Raw genomic sequence first — 25,597 nt, forward strand, 5'->3', positions numbered from 1 at the left:
CATGAGTCAGGAAAAGGAAAAATATTTAAGATTTTAATGCAGCCTCACAAACTCTGCATAAAGAAACATATATGTCAAGAATTATTAAGTTCACCACATCAGGTTCCACATGCCAAATACACACCCTTCAAAAGTCCCATGTCATCAGCAATATTATTAATAATAATGCTATAAGTACTTGTCAAGTAAGTTTGGTTTAGAACAATTGTTATGAGTGTGTATTTCCTGTATATTTATGTTATTAATTCGGTAATAATTATTACGGGTCCCATGTCGTTTTAAAATCTGTTCCTAGTTTTCGATGTTCAATTGTGGGATGCTGTTTCGAGACCATTCTACAGTGTTGACGATGTTCGTTTGTGCCCGAACTTTCGGGAATGACTGTATAAAACGTATATAAAGACTGGTTGCCGTGTAGAGGGGACACTCACATACACATTCATTCACATTCGCTGGAGTTACATCTCTGCCACGCTTTTGATCATCAAAAACGCCTGAATCGACATTATCTGCTGTCGAAACGATTGCTGTGTTTACATTTTGCCATAGCCGTGAGTTGGGTTTAATGCTACTTTAAACAGTGTGCCAGTTATATAACAGCATGTCAACTTCATGATGGGGTAAAGGCTGAAGTGTCTACAAGGTACTGACAAATCTAAAAGCATTATCAGGAAGAATCCACATTTGTAAGTGTCATCATTGTGTGGGCAAGAGAAGAAACTCGCAACATGCAAACCTCATCAAGTTGGAAAATTAAAGTTTAAAATTTGTCATTAACAAAGTCAGAAGCCTTTTAAGAATAAAGGCCTAGTCCTTTAATCTCAGCTGAACTACCCCAAGATTATATCAATTCGGTTTCGGTACTGAATACTAATGATATATGCACAAGACATGTACAACGTGCACACAAGCATTTACAAACACTTTCTTCACTTCAAGTGATCTTGATTGAAGCATCATCCAATCACATGCAAGAACATTACTTGTTGCTAATTTAGGTGGGGTATATACACAATTTTACAATACTTCCTAAATGTAACCATTTTCATTCAATATCTGTAACCAATGTCCATCAAAGAAATGGATACAGTCAGACCTCGTATATCCGAATTTCAGATATCAGAATACCTCGATTTCCAAACATTCTTCACAAAAAACAAATTTTTCTAGTGACAATTTACCTCATATATCCGAATGTTCGGTTTCCATATCCAAACAGTCAATTTTGCTAGCGAAACATCAAAATGTGTACAAATTTGCCTCGTATATCCGAACACCAAAGCTGACATCAGCAAGATGTTGGATGTTTACTGCTTATTAACAGTGATCACCTCTTTTACCTTTGTTGTCGGTGAGATATCAAAACAAGAAGTCTATCATGTCTGATGCTTGCCAATTCATTGTGTGTCTAGCAAGTCCATTTATTGTTTATTGAAGACATGTATTTATCACTGAGCGTGTAGGTTAATTAGAGGAAAAACAATTAAAGTTTGACACCGAGTTGACACTGAGTCGAATCGTTGATTGGGTAAGCATAAATAATGACGACTGTCAGTCCTTATGCAGAGGACAGCAGATCTCTTTCGTGATTGGCTGCTGTTTTTTGACCGCCAGATGAGATCACATGGAAGGCGGGTGATATTGCTTCTTGACAATACAGCAAGCCACAAGAGCAAGAATCTTAAACTCACTAATGTTACTGTCCATTTCTTGCCACCGAACACACATCCAACCCATGGATGCAGGAATCATATGGCAAACACTGACTTCGCACCAGGTGAGATCTCACATCGAAGATCTGATTTATCACTTCAAAAATGCCGGCGACATCACAAATCTGGAACTGTTATTAAAATTTCAAGCAGCAAATAATAACTCTGCTGCCCGCCAACAGTCATCAATTAAAGACTTTGTCAAGCCGATGTAATTTATGTTATGTTATGCTATACATGTAGCCGTCCTGATTCAGACATCCAAATGATTTGTATATCCGAACCATTCAATAAAAAAACAAAGTGTTCGGATAAACAAGGTTCGACTGCATACTCATCAGAAGCATACCTGCATTTTCCAGATCATGGTGAGTTCATCCAGAGACAGCTTGGAGCCAAGGAAATCAACAAGTCCCTTGATCTTATCACAGTACTGTGCTTGGTCAATGTTACCTGGAAACAAATCAGAGACACTAACTATTCCACTACCATTTGCATATTTAAGAAATACATGTCGTTCTAACACAATGTATACTGTAATGAAGCACACTTTTGCCATGAACTGTTATAGCTAAAGCATGAGAATACTTGCGTCCATGTGCTTTAACATTATGATAGTCCACTCAGTCTGCCTTCAAGCTGAATACATAAAGGTCTGAATCCTTTGGTCCATAAAGAAGTTTGGACCTGAGCTCTTTTTTCTCTGTGGTCACAGTTAGGTTCAACAGTATCCTGGTCAGTGCTAGCCTGTCACACTGATCTCACACTAAGGGTTGTAGGTGTGGTCAGTGCTAGCTTGTCACACTGATCTCACACTATGGATTGTAGGTGTGGTTAGTGCTGCTAGCCTGTCACATTGATCTCATACTAAGGGTTGTAGGTGTGGTCAGCGCTAGCCTTTCACACTGATCTCACACTATGAGTTGTAGGTGTGGTCAGTGTTGCTAGCCTGTCACATTGAGTAGTATAGGGAATGACAGTTCTAAAACACTTTCAAGAAATGTCTCTACAAAGCCTTATTTACTAAATAAGGCTTTGGTTGGGACCTTAGATCTTGCTACTATTACCCCTACTACAAAAAGGTTGGCGGTAATTACTGTGCCTTGGTAGGAGGTAACACTGTGCCGTACGGTACGATCAATAATTCTTCTCTTACAAACCCCCTACCCGGCCCATCCCTCAAGTAGTACAAGTTAGGTTCGTCGGCTTTCATATCCACTTTATCTATGTTGTAAGTTTTGACTGACCATATAGGATCGGTGGCTCGCTTACGGCTATCGCCCTCGTGTTCTCCCGGCTGGTATAGATACCTCACACTATAAAAAAGTTGGCGGCCTATGTCACGTTTATATCGATGAAACAGTTTAACGTGAACCGCCTACGATCTCTTTGGTGTTCATAATAAAGGCTTGCTGGGCTTTTTGTATCCCCTGTTCTATGTACTTTTTTTTCTCGTCCTCGCTGATAGCAGACTTACGAGACTTGGACCGAATATCTTGTTTCATTCCGTTATATTTTTTTAGTTCAGATAGGATTGAACGAAACTCCTCTTCTGAGATCTTACTGTCAGAGAGTGCCGTGGAAATTCGCTCACTCACTGTGTTCAGCTTTGCTTCGGCCAGAACCCTGATCTCGTCGTGTTTCAATGCCTTACGATTAAGTCTGCGTGATACTAACTTAAGCGCCAACCCTACCAACCCTGTCACCCCAGCCGTTATTTCAATACCTAGCACTATAGGTGCAGCCACGATGGTAGCCAACAACCCAACGCCTGCCGCCCCTAGTCCCATGCTGGTTACCATAAGGGTAGTGTCAGCCCCGTCCACGATATTGAAAGCTCTATTGTACTTCTTACATAGTGCTTTCCGCGTGTCACGGTCTTGTTCTAGTTGACGTTTCACATCACATAACTGCCTCAAGCGGAACCCATCTACGGTTTCCAGCGTCTTCGCTACTTCCTCTACGACTGGGTACAGACCCATCCTATAATATATATTTTGAAAGATATTTTAATTGGGTTTCAGTTAAAAATCTATCAATATATTTGAAGTCTACAAGTTCTAGACTTCTGCTCAGGGTAATAGGTGAGAGGCTAATAGACTTTCCTGTTGTAATAAAAACCCCACTGAGGCTTATTAAGCGGTTTATAGGACCCGTGGGGGTATCCTGTTGTATAATAATACGACAATATTGATCTAAGTGTTCATCAAACCAGTGTATTGACACCCCGGGTAAAAATTGGTGTACTCTTGAGGAGTTTTCCTGGTCAAAATACGTAAACATGACTTCTATGATGATTGTGTAGGGGGAGGATATCTCAAGCTGCCTTTCGTGTAAATACATACTGCTAAATGTTAATTTACTTTCTATTCCAGAACCTAATCCAATTTTTCCTTCATAAAAATATACCGTGTCTGTTGCTTCATTCCCCGTAATGAAACCCCCGGGCCAGATACCGTTATTCGTAATCTTAGAGATAAACCTCCACCCCTCTTTTGTTGTGATATAAGGTGAGGTGAATATTAAATTGATCAGCCATTTGGGTTCTTTTAAATCTGATAACGACACCCGTCTGTACACGTTGTCTTTGAAGTGCAGGATGTAAAATTCATCTTCCTCACCAGGCTGATCGAATCCCTCCGTATCTCCTAGGTCGTTAAGCGTAGAGTTGGGATGATGACTGGTCATTATTATATTATTACGATATAATTTCCAACTGGTTTTCTGATAATAATTCAGGGGTTAACTTCATACCCATGAAGTGTATGTTGTCAGGCAGGAAGATATTGATTAGTGATATCTTGTTTTCCACGATCACGTTGACCCCCTGCAGACTGGTGTTGGAGCCGACACCCACCCGCACGTAAACGTTGCAAACTTGATACTGGTGTCGTTTCACCCACCCGAGTTTGATCCCCTTCACGATCTCGACCTCATTCACCGATGGTTCCCCTAGGTAGACTTTGATGATTAATGTTGAGTTTGCCGGTAGACTCTCTAGTATCTTGACCACGCCTTCGAATTCAGACACCAACTGCAATTTCACGTTTTGTATGGCTGGTTTACTCGATAGCATGTGGGCTGCTATAGTGTTGACTGGGCTGACGACTATGCTACGTCTCTGAGTTGGGACGTAAGCCACGAGCAGGGTTCCATTGTTCACGACTTTGTTTAGGTGGTTGTCTTTGTTATCAGTGAACACGTAGGGGGAGACGAGTCTAATATTGATAAACCAGTCGTTCTCGGGTAACAACACCCACTTGTCATCTTCGGTGAAGACGAGCATATATGGTTTGTTTTTGACGACGGTAGTGCTCTCAACATCGTCTAAGTCGAACAGTTTACCTCCGAACGATGGGTATATTACCCAATTATTATCACCGGTGTTGACAAGGGAGTACTTAGTGTTTACTGTTGCTCTTGTGGTATCTATCATATCACTTAGGGTTCCACCGGAGGGGATTTCAACGCGTTTGTAAATGTTGTTTTTCAGTTGCAAGGCGTACGATTTACCATCTACTCCGGGAGCGTCGAAACCGCGTGTGTCTCCGAGGTCGGAGATCCCGATATTGACGCATTTTTTCACTCCGGGCCCTTGTGCGCTGGTCATGTTACATGAAGCGTTAAGCTGAGGTATCCTATATTTACAGGATTATGATTTATATCTAACACCGATATTGTCAGCTCAGGTATGTTGCCCTGGGTTAATCTCTTATACTGCCGTGGTGAAAACGACTCGGTTCTACCGTCGTTGAATTTCTCAGTTTTAACCGGCACTGCTCTCAGTATAGTGGAAGGGTGACCTCCTTGAATGTTGTACGTTGTGCTCACCTGATCGAGATGAATGTACAGCTCTCGGTACGGTACTAGGTCGGGTAACTTCGTGCCTGTGACGGTTGTTGTTGGTTTTATCTCGTCAGGAGACATACCGAGTATCCTCGCTAATGGTCGGCCGAGCCTCAAGGAGGTTCTTCCGTTGTTGATTAACACCACTGTGCCGTTTGAGTCGTTCATCTTGAGTTCGGCTCCCAGGGGTTTGAAGACCTCGTCGTTTAGAGAGCACACGCTGTAGTAGCCGTCAGTTATCTGGCTGCGAGTTCCACTAACGAACAGCTTATTGTTGCTGATATTAATGTTAGTCCATTGCGGTAGGTAGGTGATATCGCAGAGTGCGACTTCGAGTTGACCTGACGTGTTATCGATCGCGTGCGTCAGCTGAGCGGCCTCACCGCTCGTTATTCCTGGAAGTGTTATGTACATATTACATATATATTTATTATATAATAGTTTTAAAATGTATTCCCCTGGTGTGTTTTACCCTAAACTGGATGTAGATTTCTCCCCCATGAAGATCGTGGTTGCTCCTGAGTTGTATTTCAATGCCCAGCTTTTAGATGTGTTCGATAAGTATAAGCTTTCGGTGACTAACATCAAGGCAGTCCACGCTTGGTTCAACAACCCTATGCAGTTCTGGCAGAATCAATTAAACTTTGCCGTGTGGTGCGCTACAACGGGGTGTGGTGTGACATTGACCGACACTCGGCGTGGACCGCTGAGTCAGTCTGTGTTCAAGTTCCACGTGTACTACCAGGTCAGACGTATCCTTAAAGAGATCAGCGCCCCCCTCCCACAGGACAAAGCGTGGGACGCAACAAACAACCCGTACGATAGACGGGTCTATGAACGTATTTGCAATGAATTCGAAATAAATCCGAAGACGGATTGGCGTTTGCCGGGGACGAACCACGGGTTGGGTATTCCTTACAGCGATGGGCTCTCAGTAAAAGCATTTAAGAAAGATTTACTAACAAACTTTATGAAACGAAAAATGTTTAGTCCTGAGAATTTTTTCCGTGAATTAGATGAAATTGTTCCTAAACCTACCAAATATGGGCCAAAACCAGTGAAAGATGCAAGTGATGATTTACTGAAACGAGGTATACTTAGGCAGGACTTTGCTTTGTCGAGTAATGAATGGAGGGATGATCGTATGGACTTTAAAGGTGGTGTTGCTTTCACAATCCAGAAAGTGGAGCAGTCAACCGCAGACGGGTGGAAAATGTTCATGCTGGACACATCGAAAGGATTCACTCGTGCCGGGGTAGTCAGGTTGAACGACTCGATTCGAACGTACGTGTGGGCGCTGTTGGGTGCGCAGTCGCAAACGCGTTCCAACATCCTCGGTAAGGGAACTGCTTACGAAGCTCAGAAACAATTCGTTGTCAACGTTGAGGATGCTATCAATTCTCCAGTTGATCTCCCGCGGGCCATCAACCGTTACCAAAAAATGTTAGAATACGCCAGATCGAAAGTCAATTACGTGTTCGCCGTGGGGCTGTACATGGCGCCGAGTGATATGCAACTGAGAGTAAAAAAAGTGGTGGGTTATAACAACAAAATAGTCATAGCCACGAAGGATCAAAAGTTGGGTATCAACCCCGATATTAACACCACCTATATCCCACACATCCCACCACATGAAAAGGGTATAGTGGCGCCACCCCCGGAGCCTAAAGTTCATGTGTCCCCCACACACCCTCATGTGCATGTGGGGGTACCCCCCTATCAGCAGCATATTGATAATAAAACAGCCCTAGTGGTTGGTGGGGTAACTTTGGGACTTATTTGGTTAAAGATTTCTTAGCCGCTACGTACACCAGACCCGCCACGGCGACGATGGCTGCCCACAGGTTTTGACTGAGCCACATGGCAGTTTTAGACAGAGCGCTCAACAACCACGAGACGATGCTACCCAGGATGCCGGGAAGGGCTTCGGCGGCTTTACCAGCCAGTTTAGCTAGGCCTTCCCCGAGTTTTTTTATCCAGTCTTTAACCCCGCCGCCTGTGGGAGTTCCCCTGCCGCCGGCAGGCCCCACAGGGGTTCCCCCTGTCAGTGACACCACCAGGGTTGATATGATGAAACCCAATGCAGTCAGAATGCTGGCGATGGTGATCCCTTGCTCCCGGAATAATATCCGAATCCTGTTGGCTAAAGTTGTATCCTCATTCAGTATTCTATCGATTGTTTCCCGAATACGACTGATCTGGGATCGAAGCTGTTCACGATTCGAGGAAGCGGATTCCAATCGTGTACGTCTCTCGTCTTCTAAATCGCGTAGTCGTTCATTGATACGACGCTTCATATCATCGTTTTCAGTTTCGTTGAGTTTGGTTTTTTCCCTAGCGATGTGCTCGTCGATTTCGTTCAGTTTCCCCATGTTGTTCACGAGTTCTCCACGCACGCGTTTCACGGCTTCGTCTAAGCCGCGCAGTTCCCTTACCGGAAAGTCAAACCCCGGTAACGGTTTGTCCCAGTAGGTGCTCAACAGTTTTTCTATGCTGTCTGAGGCTTCTGTAGCACGCTGTGGTGTCATTTCATCTCTAGTGGTGAGGTGGGATCTGGTAGCTTGCAGATCTTCTTTAACGGCCTTAGGTATTGCACCACCGTAATCATTCATGTTTAGATTTTTACGGATAAATTCGACACCATGGCGGCTGGCTAGAGTTGACAAGGCCAGTGGTTTTTTATTGCGCTTGTTAACGAGGTCAACCCCTGGGTCAGACTTAAGGCGTAGAACACCCTTTGTATCAATAAAAAAATTATCAAGGTATCAGCCCTGTGGTTCAACGTAGTTTTTATCTCTTCTTAAACTTTCGTAATAATCATCTACCGTTGTTGCCAAAAGTTCTTGGTTCAATGATGAACTAGTAAATGAGGTCTCCTGCTCATCATCGAATGCCTGGGCACTAGCGCCCGGCATCTCCGTCATATCTATGTCTTCATCCATTAGTATTTAAATATATTTTATTTATATATAACAATGTACGGCAGAAAATTAGATCCTTTCAGAAGATTGAGAGAGCCATTAGGCGCCAGAGCCGTGCGACAGTCGGTGACCATCACCAACAATCCCAGCAAGATAGACCAGAATCAAACTCTGCTGGTTAGATTTCCAAACCTTGGTGAGAATGACCTCATTGTACCAGGACTGTTCGACTGGCGTTCAATATCACGTTGACCTCCGACAACGACAAACGCGAGCTAGTGCGGAACGTGGGTCGAGCTATCATCAAGAAAACGACCGTCAAGATCAGCGGTAACGAGGTGCTGAGCATCGATGACAGCGACGTGTTTCACTGCTACAGGGATCTCTGGAAAAGCGAGGGAGAACGAGTCAATGATGTGTACCAGGGTATCAGCAAATCAACCCGGGCGCGCATAGGGTACGTCTTCACGACAGACCAGCAAGACAAGCTATCGGACGGTGAAAAGGCCATCGCTCTAGCATACGGGAATCGATTCTGCGTGCCGCTCGACTTCGAGTTGCTCACGGGACACGCGCCGTTTTACCAGGCCGCGCTGGGTGATAGGCTCGAATACGAGCTCACGTTTAACGACTATAGCAAAGTAGTGCGTACGCCGAACGGTGATGAGGCCAGTTATGCCATAGACAACATCTCTCTGGAGTTCGACATGGTCACTAGCCCTGAGCTGGCCAGGCAGGTTCGAAGCCAGTACTCTGGGAAGATGGCTATCCTGTACGATCGCGTACTGAGGCATAGATCAGTCATGCGAGATAAGAGCGACACTGTGTGGAATATCAACCTGAACGTGCCGGCGCGATCGATGAAAGGTATCCTGGTCGTCCCCGTGGAGGATTACGATCCATTCCGGAGGGACAGCGAGAAGTTTTTCAACCCCGAGATTGAAAAGGTGGAAGTGACTATCGAGGGCGTGCCCAACCAGCTGTTCAGTCATGGTATGAGGCCACACCAGCAGTGGGATGAGATAAAAAAGCTACCAGTGGGGGATTATATAACAAAGGACCTGGACCTCGGCTCCGTGCAGATCGGTGAATACCTGACCACCAAGTACACCCTATGGTTGGACATGCGATCCACGGATGATGATAAACTGCACGGTAGCGGGCGCCGTATAGATAACGGCAGCGAAGGGATAACCATCCAGATTACTAAGAAGGCTCAAACCGCTGGTAAGTTGAAATTATATCTGTACGTTATTATGGACGCGCAACTTAATATAGACAATGGGAGATTCGTGCAAGCCATCTAATAGTGGGGGAGACCCCCACACCCCACGGGGTTACCCACAACTACCCACTGACCCACACTGCGCCATAGTGTGCGGGCAGACTGGCTGTGGGAAGACCGTTTTCGTCTTGGATATGTTGGAGGGTTACTACAAGGATGTGTTCGATAACATCGTTATCATGTGCCCTACTCTGAGCATGAATAAAACGTACGCGCGACCTTGGGTGATGACGGACCCGGACGTACACAAAATCGACCCTGGAACACGCCTGCAGGACTGGTTGAAAGCTCTTCACGAGAAATTTAAAGGGGAACCGACGCTGTTCATCCTGGACGACTGCAGCGCTAATCGCGAGATAACAAAAAAGAGAGACATGCTATCGTACCTGGCCTTCTCCGGCCGGCATGCAAATCACAGCGTCTGGGTGCTAACGCAGAAGTTCAACTCGGTGTTGAAAGACCTCAGGGAGCAGACGCGATGGGTGGCCTTATTTCACTGCAAGGACAGGGATTCGTTTGAGGAGTGTTTGAGAGAGAACGATGTGATGAGTAAATTAGAACGGGAACGGGTGAAGAAACAGCTCGCTGAAACTAAACACGCTAAGCTCGTTCTAAAAACCGACCAACCAGTAGCATATATAGTATGCTAAAGCTAAGCAAAGCTAAGCAAAGCTAAGCAAAGCTAAGCAAAGCTAAGCAAAGCTAAGTATATAGCTATGATATTTGAAGTATTTGTCGTGTGCAACTTAACCTTCATTTCTCTGTGTTTTGTCTGTATCGGGTATTATATAGTTAAAACTAAATCTTACTTGTTATATTATAAGATGGAGTGTGAGGAATTGCTCGAACAATTGTCGTTGGAGGGTTCCCCCACGCCGCCGGCAGGCCCCACTGATGACAAGCGAGAGAAACTGGTGGCGTTGGCTGTTGGCGGCAAAGCCAAACATTACTTTGGAGACTACACTCCGGATAAAATTAACAAAATGCCAGCCGAAGAAATCGATAAGCTGTACGCTAGATACGAGTCCCGGCTCGGAGCAGAAATGACAAAGACAATAGGATCGGCTATGACCCAGATATACACCGGTATTGTATCATACTTCTTTCCCATTCCACCAGAGCGCCGACTTTACCTGTGGGAAGACCTCGAGAAAGACCCTTTTATCGAACACGCCGTGAGCTCTATCAGCTGCGGGCTGTACCACAAATATGGTATGTTGTTGGCTCCAGTGACGGCGGCGATTATCACAGCAAAACATTGTCAATTTGAGAGAAAGAATAATAATAATAGTATAGATGGATGCTGCTCCCGAGGTAACACAGGAACCAGTGAGGGAAACCCCAGTGGTGGTACCCCCCACACCCCCAACAGTGAGGGAAACTCCACTGGAGGAAACCCCCACAGTGAGGGAAGTGACCCCTTCACAAACAGTAACCAGGCAGAAGAATCCTAAGAGAGTAGCTGCCGGTAAAAAACGGTGGTGTAACCAACATAAAGTGACCAACCCAACCCGACTGTTGTTGGCTGTAGGTGTAACTGCTGCCTTGGCTATCTCGTGGTTATACGTGGGGGTACCCTCCCACAGTGAGCCACCACCCACCCCCAACAGTGGGGGTGTGGGGGTATCCCCCACGGTAGATCCGCATATCATGTTATAATTTTAATATTTTATATCATATACATAATGTCTGAGGGGAAAACGTTCGTCAACGACGCATACCACGCCACAGTGGTCGCCAGTCTAGCCGTAGGGTACGCTCGGTTGACTAAAATGGTGCTTAAACAACCAACTATCAAGCTAGATTTCAACCTGCAGGATATGGGTATGCTCATAATGAACCTTGGTATGGCGATGGCCACAAAAGACATCCTAGTAAAACAAGGAATAATACCTGAAAATATAATGAAATAAATATAGGGATGGCCACGATAGCTATGATGGCCGGTGGGGCGTTAGTGAATGCCCTGGCATTTTCCGGGAGTAATTTCCTCTTCTCGAAACTACGAGATGGGGCTGAAATACAGGAAGAAAGGAAGCGACACGATCTCGCTATTGAGAACTTACAAAAGGCACAGGCCGAGTACGCTAAAAAACGCCTCCAGAGGATCGATTTCATTAACGAACAACTCAAGCGTGAAAACCATGCCGTTCAAACATTCAACGATGTCGATGAAGCAATGAAAGAATACTACCTACTAACTGGTAAACAATTGGAACCGCTCAATAAACCCACACTCGCTCAGTACTACACACCATCCAAGGGACAAATGAATCGTGAACTGGGCTTCATAGCGTTGGGTATAGCAGCTACTGCGTTGGTTGCGAAGCAATTAAACTAAAATACCCATATAAGTAAACATGAGACCCGCTCCATACCGATGCGAATATATACTTATGGGGAAGACTGAGGCCTGTGGTAGGAAATGCAGGAATCAGGGGTTCTGTTGTTTCCATATGGGAAGTCCTAATTACACGTGTTCTGTGTGTGGTATCGGGGTTAAAGGACATTACTGTCTATGTAAAGCTCACGGAGCGAACGTAGTCAGACATCAACTCATCTACGAGAATAAAAAAGGCTACATAAAAGAACGTAGGCGACTGCTCAAGATAGCCACTTAAGGGTTACCTCCCCTTACTGTGAACCAATTAGACATTAGTTCTCTTAGGTGTAAACACGATGTCTACTGTAAGCGAGCTCAAGCGGGTCGCAAAACAGAGAGGTGTTATCGGGTATTCTCGAATGCGGAAGTCAGCATTGTTGAGATTACTAGGTTTAGAAGCCCCTCCTACGGTAAAACAATTAAAAGCTCAAGCAAAACAGCTTGGACACACGGGTTATTCAAACCTGGGGAGAGCCGGGTTAACCGCATTGTTATCACATGCCCCCGTAGCACGTCCCACTGTAAAACAACTGAAAGCCGAGGCACACGATTTGGGTTTAGGCGGGTATTCCCGTATGAGGAAACCACAGCTTGTAGAATTATTACGACAGAATAGAGCTATTGACCTACAGTTCGTGCACACTAAGCACGCCGTAGGCAACTATTTGAGTGGTTGGCTCATGCGCGTTGATAGAAACATAGACATTACAGATATCAAACCTCTGATAGCTGATAAGGTCAACCAGGAACTAAATAATCTAGGAAGTATCAAGTTTCAGATCACAGTGAAAATGTCGCTCGATAAGCAGGTTGGGGGCCCCACAGGGGCCACTGAGTATGTTCAGCCTTACTTCCGAGGTCAACAAGAGGTCGTCACACATGCAGAGACCATTGACGCATCAATCGATACAAGTTTTCAGCAGATACGAGAATACCTAGAACGCTATACACACTTGGGGTCCGGGTGGGCTGTAGATAAAATCGATAATGTCTATCTAGACATAGCTAAATACGTGCCGTTCAGGGGCGGGTCATACCTAGCCTTGCCTCCCTACTATAGGAACAAACATGCTATAGTAAACGTTAAGAATAGAGGAAACGATTGCCTTAGGTTAGCTATCTGGTCAGCCTTATTTCCAGCTGACACTAATCCGAACAGGCCTTCTAATTATCCCCAAGACGATGGGCTCAACTGGGATCTTATAGATGAACCCACCCCCATATCCCAGATCACTAAAGTAGAAAAACAGAATAATCTGGCTATAAATGTCTTTGGGCACGAAGGTAACACAACAATAGTACACAGGGTCAGCCCGGTGAAGGATCGCCAAGTTATCAATATATTCATGATCCAACGAGGTGAAAAGTATCACTACACGTGGATAAAACAACTCAGCCGGTTGTTGCACGACCAGTCGAAACACGATGGGGAAAAACACTTTTGTGTACGATGCCTACACGGTTTCAGTCGAGCTGATTTATTAGAATCCCACCGGGAGGATTGCCAAGGTGTGGGGCAGACGACCATACGAGTCGACATGCCTAAGGAAGGTGACAATATCCTAAAATTCAGTAACCACAAGAATCAAATGTCTGTGCCTTATATTATATACGCCGACTTCGAAGCCTTAGTTGTGGGTGGGGATTCCACCAGTGATGCCGCCGTCGAGGCTCCCTTCACCCACAAAACACAAGAGCATAAAGCCTGTTCGTTTGGATACATTGTCATCCGTTGTGACAGGGAAACGAAAGCTCCGGTAGTGTATAGGGGGCCTGACGCGGCTGAAAGGTTTCTAAAGTGTTTGCAGGAGGAAGAAAAAATTATTAGGAATGCATTGTATAAAATCGCTCCCATGCGTCTGACCCAAGACGACAAGCTAGCTCACGCTAGTAGCACTAACTGTCACGTGTGTGAATCACCACTTAACGGTGATTCGGTGAGAGATCACTGTCACATAACTGGTAAGTATAGAGGCGCCGCTCACAACGCGTGCAACCTCAAGCTTAAAATCAACCCTAAGACAATAAACATCCCCGTTGTCTTTCACAACTTGAGAGGGTACGACTCACACTTGATCATGCAGGCCATCGCGAAAATCGATGGTAATATAACGTGCATCCCCAACAACATGGAGAGATACATCTCCTTCAGCTTAAACGGACTTAGGTTCATTGACTCGTTTCAGTTCCTCCTGTCGTCACTCGACAGTCTGGTCAAGGCCAACAATACCTTCCCTATCACCGATCGATACACAGACGCCGAGACTAGACCCCTGCTTATGAGGAAGGGTGTGTACCCCTATGAGTACATGGATAGTTGGGCTAAGTTCACCGAGACCAGACTACCCCCTATTGACTGCTTTTATAGCAAGCTGAATGAGGCGTCCGTCTCACGAGATGATTACTCGCACGCGACTAACGTATGGAATAAACTGGGTTGTAAGAACCTGGGTGATTATCACGACCTGTACTTGAGGACAGATGTACTGCTGTTAGCCGACGTGTTTGAAACGTTTAGACGGACATGTTTCAAGCAGTATAAACTCGACCCCGCATGGTATTACACCAGCCCAGGTCTGTCGTGGGACGCCTTGCTTAAAAAGACCGGAGTTAATTTGGAATTGCTCACAGATTACGACATGCACCTATTCATTGAGAAAGGTTTGCGAGGTGGGATTTCCATGGCATCCAAACGATACGCGAAAGCAAATAATCAATACGTGAAAGGTTACGATCCTAACAAACCAACCAATCACATTCTCTACCTCGACGCAAACAACCTGTACGGCTGGGCCATGAGTCAGTATCTACCTACAGGGGGATTCGAATGGGTACCCCACGTTGATGTTATGGGGGTTTCACCAGATTCGAACAAAGGTTATATCCTCGAGGTTGACTTAGAGTATCCCAAGGAATTACACACATCGCACAACAGCTACCCCCTGGCCCCCGAACGTATGAGGGTTAACCCAGACTGGATGTCTGAGTACCAACATAACTTGTCAGGTGGGCGTGTGACAGACGTTGAAAAACTCGTGCCTAACTTAATGAATAAGACCAAGTACATCGTTCACTATCGCAACCTACAGCTGTACCTGTCGTTGGGTATGAGGCTGACCAAAATACACAGGGTGCTCATGTTCGACCAGAGTCCATGGATGGAGCCCTACATCAGAATGAACACAGACCTACGAAAAAAAGCCACCAGTGATTTTGAGAAAAATCTCTACAAGCTCATGAACAACTCGGTGTTTGGTAAGACTATGGAGAACCTGAGGAAACGCGTGACCGTGAAGCTGGTCCGGTCGAGTGAAGAAGACAAGCTCAGGAGATTGATAGCCAGTCCGGCATTCAACCGTAGTAAGATATTCACAGACAACCTGGTTGCCCTACACATGAAGAAAAGCCACATAAAATTCAACCGGCCTGTTTACGTGGGGATGAGCATCCTCGATTTATCCAAACACCTGATGTACGACTTTTACTACAACGAGCTCAAGAAACAGTACGGCGACAGGTGTGAAGTGCTGTACACTGACACGGATTCCCTGCTGATGGAGATTCGAACCGAGGACGTGTACGAGGACATAAAAAAACACCTCGATTTATACGACACCAGCGACTACCCTAAGACCCATGCCATACACAGTACGGTAAATAAAAAGGTCCTAGGTAAGATGAAGGACGAGTGTGCTGGCACGCCCATAGCCGAGTACATAGGTTTGAGACCTAAGATGTACTCCATACTGAAAGCCGACAATAGTGAGATCCGGAAGGCTAAGGGGGTTAAGAAGTATGTGGTGAAACAACACATCAAACACGCCAGATTCAAGGAAGCCCTGTTCAAGACCCGTACCTTTAGACATAAAATGAACACACTTAGAAGTGATGGGCATAAGATATACGGACTGACTATAAACAAGACGTCCCTGTCGCCTATGGACACGAAACGTTGGATAGCTATTGATGGGATAAACACATACGCGTATGGACATGAAAAAATTTGAGGCTATTTACTACAGCCCGCGTGGGTACTGGAAAGGAGCTAGCGCAGTAGATAAGCTAGCTAAAATAGCACGAGTATCCCCGAAGGAAGCCAAAGCGTGGCTTGAAAAACAAGCCCTGTGGCAGATCTATTTGCCGGCACCACGCTACGTACCTAGAAGGAGGTTCGGTATTAACATACCTAATAGCGTTCACCAGGCAGACCTACTGTTCCTACCCCACGACAAGAGGTACAAGTATGCCTTAACCGTAGTGGACGTAGCCAGTCGTTACAAGGAAGCCGAACCCTTGACCACGAAAGATTCGGCCCAGGTAGCCAGAGGATTCGAACGCATATACAAACGCAGTCCGCTGACGTGGCCAACAGAGCTGCAAGTTGACCCCGGACGGGAGTTCATGGGTGCCGTGTCACAACTGCTAGCCAAACACGATACAAAGGTCAGGCGTGGCACGGCCGGAGCCCATCGCAGCCAAGCCATAGTTGAGAGATTTAATAGGACTTTGGCTGAGCGCTTGTTCGGCTATCAGTATGCTAGGGAGATAGCCACCCCTGGAAAACGATCGACTGAATGGGTCACGAGGTTACCCAAGGTGGTGTCGGCAATCAACCATGAAGTCACCCGTCTCACCGGTAAGAAACCGGCAGACGCTATCAAACTAAAATCAATAGTTGCAGAGTCGGCCGCTCCATTGCGTGGGAAGGAGAAACAGATACCAGATAGGGCCCTAGTGAGGTATCTATACCAGCCGGGGGAACACGAGGGCGATAGCCGTAAGCGAGCCACCGATCCTATATGGTCAGTCAAAACTTACAACATAGATAAAGTGGATATGAAAGCCGACGAACCTAACTTGTACTACTTGAGGGATGGGCCGGGTAGGGGGTTTGTAAGAGAAGAATTATTGATCGTACCGTACGGCACAGTGTTACCTCCTACCAAGGCACAGTAATTACCGCCAACCTTTTTGTAGTAGGGGTAATAGTAGCAAGATCTAAGGTCCCAACCAAAGCCTTATTTAGTAAATAAGGCTTTGTAGAGACATTTCTTGAAAGTGTTTTAGAACTGTCATTCCCTATACTACTCATTGATCTCATACTAAGGGTTGTAGGTGTGGTCAGTGCTAGCTTGTCACACTGATCTCATAACATGGGTTGTAAACGTGGTCATTGTCAGGAAAACATACAGCTTAAACAACAAGAGCTTGTAGTCACATACACGTTACATTGATCTCCAGGATTCTTGTTAACTGTCCTTCGTTAGCTGATCCTCCTTCTTACCTTCCAGAGCTATAGACAGTATCTTGCAGTCTACTAGCCATTCGAGTATTCTGTCAGAGCGCATAGCAGTCTTGCTCACTTTTGTTCCACTTGAATCCTCTATGAGTTTGGTGACCTGCACAGATGTTTTGCAGTTAGAGCTGTTCATAAAGAGTTTGGAATGAAACATATTTGCTTAACAGTGGAAATATTATAAAACTCAACTAAACTTCATTCTATATCTGAGGCAATGCATATTTCCATTTGGGTTATTTATTGATGTTTTTCAAAAAACAACACCACTGTACCGGGTGAGCTTAAAATACTGCTTATCCGTCAAGTTATCACGTGATAAACTTATCTTGGATGTGAGTCATGGTTGTTATCTTGGTTCTGGTTGTTTCATGTCAACTTGATTTTCTTATTGCCCCCAGGAGATCTTTAACAGTTAGAGGCACCATACAGATTTCCATTCCTTCCAACAGACCAATTTGCCATTCCTGTCTTGTGAATTTAGAGTGAATAGACTACATGAATTTGGAGCTAATAGGTTAGGTAACTAGATAAAATTGGTCCAGGTGCATTTCACTTACCTCTTTCAGAGAGTTCATCTTGGCATTGAAGTGTGGTGACTGCAGCATGCGTAGAGCTATATCCAGACGAAGCTCATCCAGGTTGTCAACATCATGTGGCCATACACTGATGCACAATAACTTCATGGAAGACAGCAAATCAGACACACTGCCGATTCTCTGTATTAAAACAGTCCAACAGCTCAGTCAAAATATTTACATAGCAATGACTTTAGAATGTAATATCAACAATCTACTGTTTAACATGAACATTTGCAGAAATGTCTGGTGGCCTGACACAACTAAACGTCCTACCCAGTGTCTTGTCATTTGTATTTCTACGATCAGGAAATAAAAGTTGTGATAACCTGTATTTCTGCATATTATCCACATTGTCTGCATTTGCAGTCAACAAATTCTGTCCATCACCTTATAACCAAGGTGACAGTTTTCAACCAGAATAGTTTGTGTCCCATTAATTTGTTGTCTCAATGTTTGTTATGTACAAAGAATCTGGAGGCTGTGATATTTGTTACAAAGAAATTGTAGCCCCTTTACAATTTCAATAGTCATCAATAGCCCTTGGACAATGATCTAATTACTGTTCATTGTATTTAGTTATCATCTTATCTATTTGCACCATTGATCACAATATTTCATGCCACCGTATTAACCTTTTCCTTAAAATCCTTTTCTTCTAGTCCCTGTATATACTTGATTGCCTTCTCCATTCCAGGTGCAAACAACTTTTGAACTACACTCTGACTGAGGAACTCTGCACACGTTCCGAATGGCTTCAGAATAGCTGCCATTGTCTGAAACAAACATACATGACTATCATTACCTCAAAGGATGTATCTGAAATATGTAACTGGTTATCTCTCACTCTCCAGCAATGCATTTGGGGCTCTCAGTCAGTGGGTATGTTACAGTAACACTGGGTGATTTGTACATTTTTGCAGGAACTGTACACATGGAAACAAGACAACAAAGTCATCAACATTCCCTATAAAATACTCTTTATGAACATGTGAATGTAAAATTGTTCTTCACAGTGAGAACATCCATAAGTAAACTATTCATATACTAACATGCTTGTATCAACAACAGACTGTTTGAGTGTATATCTGCCACACCATACACTGAAGTTAGATAGCATGTGCTACAATCGAAGGCAAGCATCATGTGCAATACATGTACCTGTCATTAAACAGACACCAAATTTCATTAACTGTTCTCACAGCTTGATACCTTGATGGTCTATGTGTAACATTTGGTTTTCATGTGGTACTTTTTAAAGCCAGTGGTGATTATTTGTCGTGTTTACAAATATTCTGTCACACTTTCTCATATGCACTTTGTACTGTTCTTCAATGAGGTTCTTTTAATATACAATATTTTCAGTACAAGGTGAATCTATCATATCAACATACTGGAACATGTTATTTCTGGAAAGTAAATCATGAACTATTTAATATTCTCACTGTTGAGAAAATGCAAGTGCAGATAATAACAATACTCAGTTATTGAGAGATTGAACCACATTAATTTTAATTTCATTCCATTACTGATTCCAATTTGTATCAAAACAATATTAATCTTGATCCATAAAATTCCCTCAAGAAACAACCTTCTAGAAGTAAAAGCTCAGCTTTTCAGAAAGTTCAGATTCAGGTGAGTGAGTAAATGAATATGGTTTAGCAATATCACAGCAGGGGACATCAGAAATGAGCTTCACACAGTGTATGAAAGAGAGGAATCAAAGCCTGGGCCCCGTTTCACAAAACTCTCGTAAGGCTAAGGTCTCGTAACTTTTCTCGTAGCATTCGTACCTCCTATACTGTAACATAGGAAGCAGGAATGATACGAGAAAACTTACGAGACCTAAGGCTTACGAGAGTTTTGTGAAAGGGGCCCCAGGCCTTTAGCATGACCCCCTCTGCCGTGGTTCAGAAAGTAAATGGACAAATGGATCACATGCAGTGACTTCAATAGGACTAATGGCCACTTTGGTCTGAAATAGCTAGATCTCTGATGATGTTACGAATAAATACAAAAATTGAGTTGATTCATATGGAGTAGGTGAGCACCTCCTCCCCACCATCATGACATGAACAAGGTTACCACCACATCTACAGCCAACTTTATTATCACATCCACCTACCGGAGCATCAAGGTCATCTCTTTCCAGGCTTTTTTTAATGAGATCCAGCCCACCTAAGTTAGCAAACTGAAATGTCAAAAAATACATTTAGTGTTACATTGTTAGCCTAGAAATGGAAGCATCATATTGGGTGAGCATAGCAGTATATTGCCATGTATTATTTAAAGGTCACATGTAACATAAAATACAACTTTGCAGATTCTGATACTTTTCGATATGCACTTACTGAAACAAATCATCAAAAATGCCATTTCAACCTATAAAGTTGAAAAAAAAAACGTGATGAGAAAAAGCCCGTAAAATCGGAGTTCAAACAATTCACCAAATTTCCCCAGCGCTGGGGGTAAAAGTGGATTCAACAGCTGTGCTGCACTGCACCCATGATGCATGCGCAGTGAATAGGTTGAATAGCTTGAAACAATATGCCTGCCCGGAGTATGTGGTCGTGAGCAGTAGTCTAGTCTTGGTTGTGTACACAAACAAGTAAATAATCTACTCGTTACATAAAAAAACTTGTTGATTGTGGTAAGCAGCCTCTGTCACAGAGTAAGCTCAATATCTGGTTTATTGACACCTATATGTCTGCCTGCCTGTCTGCTAATGAGAATATGCAATACACAGCTTCATTGACCACACGCATCAGGCTGTACGCCATAAACAAAATATATTGATTTATGACTCGGGTGCATGCACCTAGTCCTGTCTCTACCACATTATGTAATTAGACAGGTGTAATACTTGTACACATGACATGTTTTTTTATGTCTGTGGGTTGCAAAGAAAGTACGTGTACATCCATTTTTCTCTCGGATGACTGGATCTGACAGAAACTGGGGCAAACTCTTGTCAGTTTCAAGTCCTGCTTTGTACTTGGACGAATGACAGTTTCCAGCCACGCAGTAGTTCACCATTTCTACAGAAATGATTTTTGATGGAATTGAATGCAAATTCAGAGAACATGTATCTACAAAATCCAACATCTCTATATACATTCTTTATGGATAACAACTTCTTCTAGTGCATATGATTTTGTTTGACAACAGTATATGAATCCATACTGAAACAACACAGCAAGTACAATAAAAGAAGTTGTTAGCCATAAAGAAAGTTACTTTCTTGTGACTCGCCATACTTCTAAAATGCTCATCAAACAGATCATTCTTCTGCATACACAATGAGCCCTCAGCGTATCAGCAAATGAACCAGCCAATCGGAAGCCATCGTTACACTTGAGTGCACCCCTGCCCGCTATGACTGGGTTCGGTCTCCCAAAGGCTTGTTTCGAGGGAAGTAAGCCCAAGCACAAAATACTGCACTTTTGAATCGCAATTGTACACTTATAACTTTGTTTATTTATTTTTTACAGGCAGTAATGTATATTATATGTCATGAATAATTGATAATTGTATATTAATTGTTTGATTTTTTGGTTGCATGTGACCTTTAAGTGACAACAGAAACAAACCAGTCACATTCTCAAAATGGTTTGGTCATCATGTCTGTGTAACAGTTGTATTCATTTTGAAAATCCTAGACTAGCGTAACACATCATAGGATATCATTGACCTTTAACAGTAAGCTTAGTTATATTACCTTATTGATCAGGTGAGTCAACCATCCATAAGGATCCTGTAAGAGAACAAGTAGTACAGGTGTTTGTTCATGGTATACATGTTTGACCTCATAAGGCTACAAATATCAGAACTGTTTTCATACATAGATATTCTGTACATGATGCTGACATCAAACTTGGAAAGACAAAGCTAAGTCAAAAGTCAACTTTTTCTGAGTCACATCTTTTTGAAGTCATTTTATCATAATTAAATTATTTTAAAAAAAGAAAATATTTCGATAAAATTGACATTTTTTGCTTATCCTGACTCATAAGTCCGAGGTAATGTGGAAATCTTTGTCTGATTGTTCTCTAATGAACATTCAAAAATAGCTCATCCTAAATGAGCCCCTCCCTGCTTCAGCAACAGCAACCCACATGCTTGCACCGTCTCCATTGAGGTATTTTTGATATGAGATAAAATAGTGGTGAAGTGGGGATGGTAGGGAGGGTCTAAGATAAGTTAAGAAAAGTATAAAATATCATTTTATCCAAAAATAATGTAATTTTCTGAATAAACTTGATATTTCATGTGTATCTCGATTCATGCTTTCTATGCTTGTCTCCTCCCTCTATGCGAATGACAGTGGAACATTGAAACACTCATCCACAAGCCTCCCTTTACAGTCTGGCGACAACCACCCCACTCCCCACCCCTAATCAGTCACATGACCGGCCATGCTTGTCACTCTCTCCAAATATACCCCAAAACGTGAACTTATAGGGACATTTATACAAACCTGTAGAGGTTATGAATTCTTTGAAGAATGTCCTCCTTGGGGTACATATAAGCATTTTTATGTCCACTAAAAATCCCTACGACAGTTGTAACTATTTTGATAATAAAATATTCACAGACCACCATTACAGGGCCCCTCAGGGCCCCCAACAGCCAAGACCAGGTAACTCTGACCGTTGCAACTATTTTGATGATAAAATATTTACAGCCAAGAGCAGGTAACTCTGGCCATCTACCTCACACCTCACATTTCATGCAGAACGTATCAGACAGAATGAGGGGAGGCGGGTGGCCATACCCCAAGGAGGACATTCTTCAAAGAATTCATAACCTCTACAGGTTTGTATAATTCTTTTTCAGAATAAGTCCTGCTTGGGGTACATATAAGCATTAAACAATTGGGAGTGGTATTTTGTCTGACAGCACAGTCCATTCGATCAAAGTGCAAACCTACAACACACGGAAATAGAAAAGGCACCGACTTGGTCACCTGACCGCCGATGTCAATCAAGACGGGGGCGTGACAAAGCTGAGGACCTGCTTGTCAAAGCCTATATGCCAATTGGCTAGAATTTGGGAAATCCCCAATGACAAACCCCACCCATCCACATCAAAGTTTGGAGACCTGGACGTGTGGGAAACTCGCCAAGCGGTGAAATGGAAAAGGAAGTAAGGCATCCGCCCAAAGGGGGAGCGGAACTAAAAAACCATCACCAAATACCACCAACGATAAAATGGGAATGGATAGTAACCCACCACTGAGTGCAAACAGATATAGTCATCTGACGAAGTTTAATCAGCTTCAGCAGAGCTATTCAGTCCACAGACAACTGTCTGACAGAACCGAGCACGCTTTCATGAGTGTTTGTCCACTTGGTAATGACGGATGATCGTGCTCGGACAACTCCAAATAGCCGCTGAGCAGATCCCCTCAATGGGCAGAGCCGCGGCATACGATTTTGATGTGGCCACTGCTCTCACCAAGTGAGCTTTCAACCCTCTTGGGGACATAAGCCTTTATGTATATAGGATATGAAGCCCGCCAATACAATCCATTGGGATACCATCTGTGTGTTAGCCAGATAGCCAGCTTTGCCGCCACCATAACAGCAAAATAGCTGTTTCTCCTTATGGAGTAAGGCTGTTCTCTTAATATAAACTTAAAGAGTTTTCCTAATGTCTAATACATGAGACTTACGGTATGTATTATCAGACGACGCAGGCAGCATAAACACAGGTAGATCAATACATGAAGCGAACGATAAATTTTGGTCGGTATGAATCCGGGGTGAGCGTATGCTAACCCGATCCTTATGGAACACAGTAAGTTACGGGTCTGAAGATATGACGTGTAAATCGCTAACATGTCCACCACACATTATCGCCACTTAAAAAGGAAAACGGTTGTAACGACAGGTTGGCCAAGTCATAAACGAGAGGAGTGGGCACCATTCCAATACAATATACAAATCCCATGGAAGACTTGTCCGCCTAAAGACCAGACGCAGTCTGTCCACGCTTGGAAGAAAATGCTGTGCCAGGGGGTATTGTCCCAACAAGGCACCCTCAATGGGTATGTGGAAGGCTGAAATAGCCATGGAGTAGCCTCGAATAATAGAGGCGGCTTAAGCCGGATTCTAATCGAGACTGTAAAAACACCAACACTTCAACTAAGGGATCGAAAATCTCTCTATTTCCACACTAGCGCATATAACAATCCCATATACTGTACTATCTGGGGTCCCTTTGCACAGGTTTCCGGTGTCAGTCCACCACCACAAGTAGGAAATCAACCACTGGGGAATAGCCAGATTCTTCTCTTAGCTCTCTGAGTGGGACTACTGCTGTGCCAACGCCCGCTGAATGGGACACATTCTCAGACGCGCATGCCAAACTATGTCCACCGTCGCCACCATGTTGCAGTCGGTGCTTGGTACAGAACCCTCAGAGCCAGAGGGGAGGCAATCAGTATAGCCGGAGCTTGGATCTGACACTAACCCTAAGGAAAACACCCGTGCCTGAACCTAGACCCAAGGCTTGGGTGCCGCTTTCTCTCTCAAATGACCTCAGACCGCCAAGATCAGAGGAACGGATGCCGAGCTCCTGCTGGAGATCGTATATCACGTCCGTGATCAGGAACCAGACCGACGACATTTGCTGCAGCAAATCTTGCCAGCCACATGACAGGAAGATAGGAATCAACCTGGAAAGTTACAACAATTTATGAATGACAATTTCAGCCAAGAAATTCCAGCTAACACCCATGCAAAAGAAAAGGAACCATACATACAGTAGCCGACTCTTTCTCACTCATAATTCCGTAGGTAGATAGCACAAAGACTATCTAAATGGACCACACACGTTTTTCTAGTCAAACGACTGCATGCAAAGTGAGGTGCAAGGTAGACGACTAGAGTTCCCTGCTCTTGGCTGTAGGGGGCCTAGGTGACCCTGTGAAGGTGGTTCCACAAGACAAAAACAAGTTTTTTGTTTTGTAAATATTTTATTATCAAAATAGTTACAACTGTCGTAGGGATTTTTAATGGACATAAAAATGCTTATATGTACCCTAAGAAGGACTTCTTCTGAAAAAGAATCAACATGCCATAGGTGGGGAGGTTGTGAGGGCTTGACATCATGAGTCAGGGTAAGTATAAAATATCAACTCTAGGGCAACTCTACATCAAGATGCCCTTATCAAGATGCCCTTATCAAGGCAAGATGCAGCCCTTCTTCAAGTACAAGTATCTTCTGTTTACAAGCACATGGTCATAATCACTCATGCTAGCCTGTCCTGGATGTATGCTTGGACTCTCAACCATTTACACAGCAGAGCATCTTTGTCTCTACAAGTAACATGATAAATGGTGACATTTTCTCAGCGCCATTGCCAACCATTAGTCGTTGTCCTTCAACAAGTGGCCCCAACTGGTGAATGCCTGAGACATACCCTTTTTGCGATATCTCTGAGATAGTGTTTGGTAAACACTGTATCAGATTTCTAAACGCATGGTCGTGAGAGAGCAGTTTTCATGTTGAGCAAGTATAGACACCAGAACTTTGTGTGGACTGGAGGCTTGTGGAGACTCAAGTCCTGCTG

At 43.9% G+C, this 25,597-nt stretch overlaps 1 protein-coding gene across 1 annotated transcript in view; it reads right to left on the bottom strand.

The window, feature by feature from the left end:
- Positions 1-25,597, bottom strand: part of LOC137290530 (ubiquitin carboxyl-terminal hydrolase 24-like) — a 177,129-nt gene that overhangs the window by 141,360 nt on the left and 10,172 nt on the right. The window contains exons 6-11 of the mRNA XM_067821545.1: positions 21,740-21,775; positions 20,147-20,212; positions 18,657-18,797; positions 18,004-18,162; positions 17,432-17,546; positions 2,062-2,165 (exon numbers count right to left, since the gene is read on the bottom strand). Of these exons, the coding sequence (XP_067677646.1) occupies positions 2,062-2,165; positions 17,432-17,546; positions 18,004-18,162; positions 18,657-18,797; positions 20,147-20,212; positions 21,740-21,775 (621 nt within the window). The remainder of the gene's footprint in view (positions 1-2,061; positions 2,166-17,431; positions 17,547-18,003; positions 18,163-18,656; positions 18,798-20,146; positions 20,213-21,739; positions 21,776-25,597) is intronic.

Source organism: Haliotis asinina, chromosome 7 (genome assembly GCF_037392515.1).
Source record: "Haliotis asinina isolate JCU_RB_2024 chromosome 7, JCU_Hal_asi_v2, whole genome shotgun sequence".
Lineage (NCBI taxonomy): Eukaryota > Metazoa > Mollusca > Gastropoda > Lepetellida > Haliotidae > Haliotis > Haliotis asinina.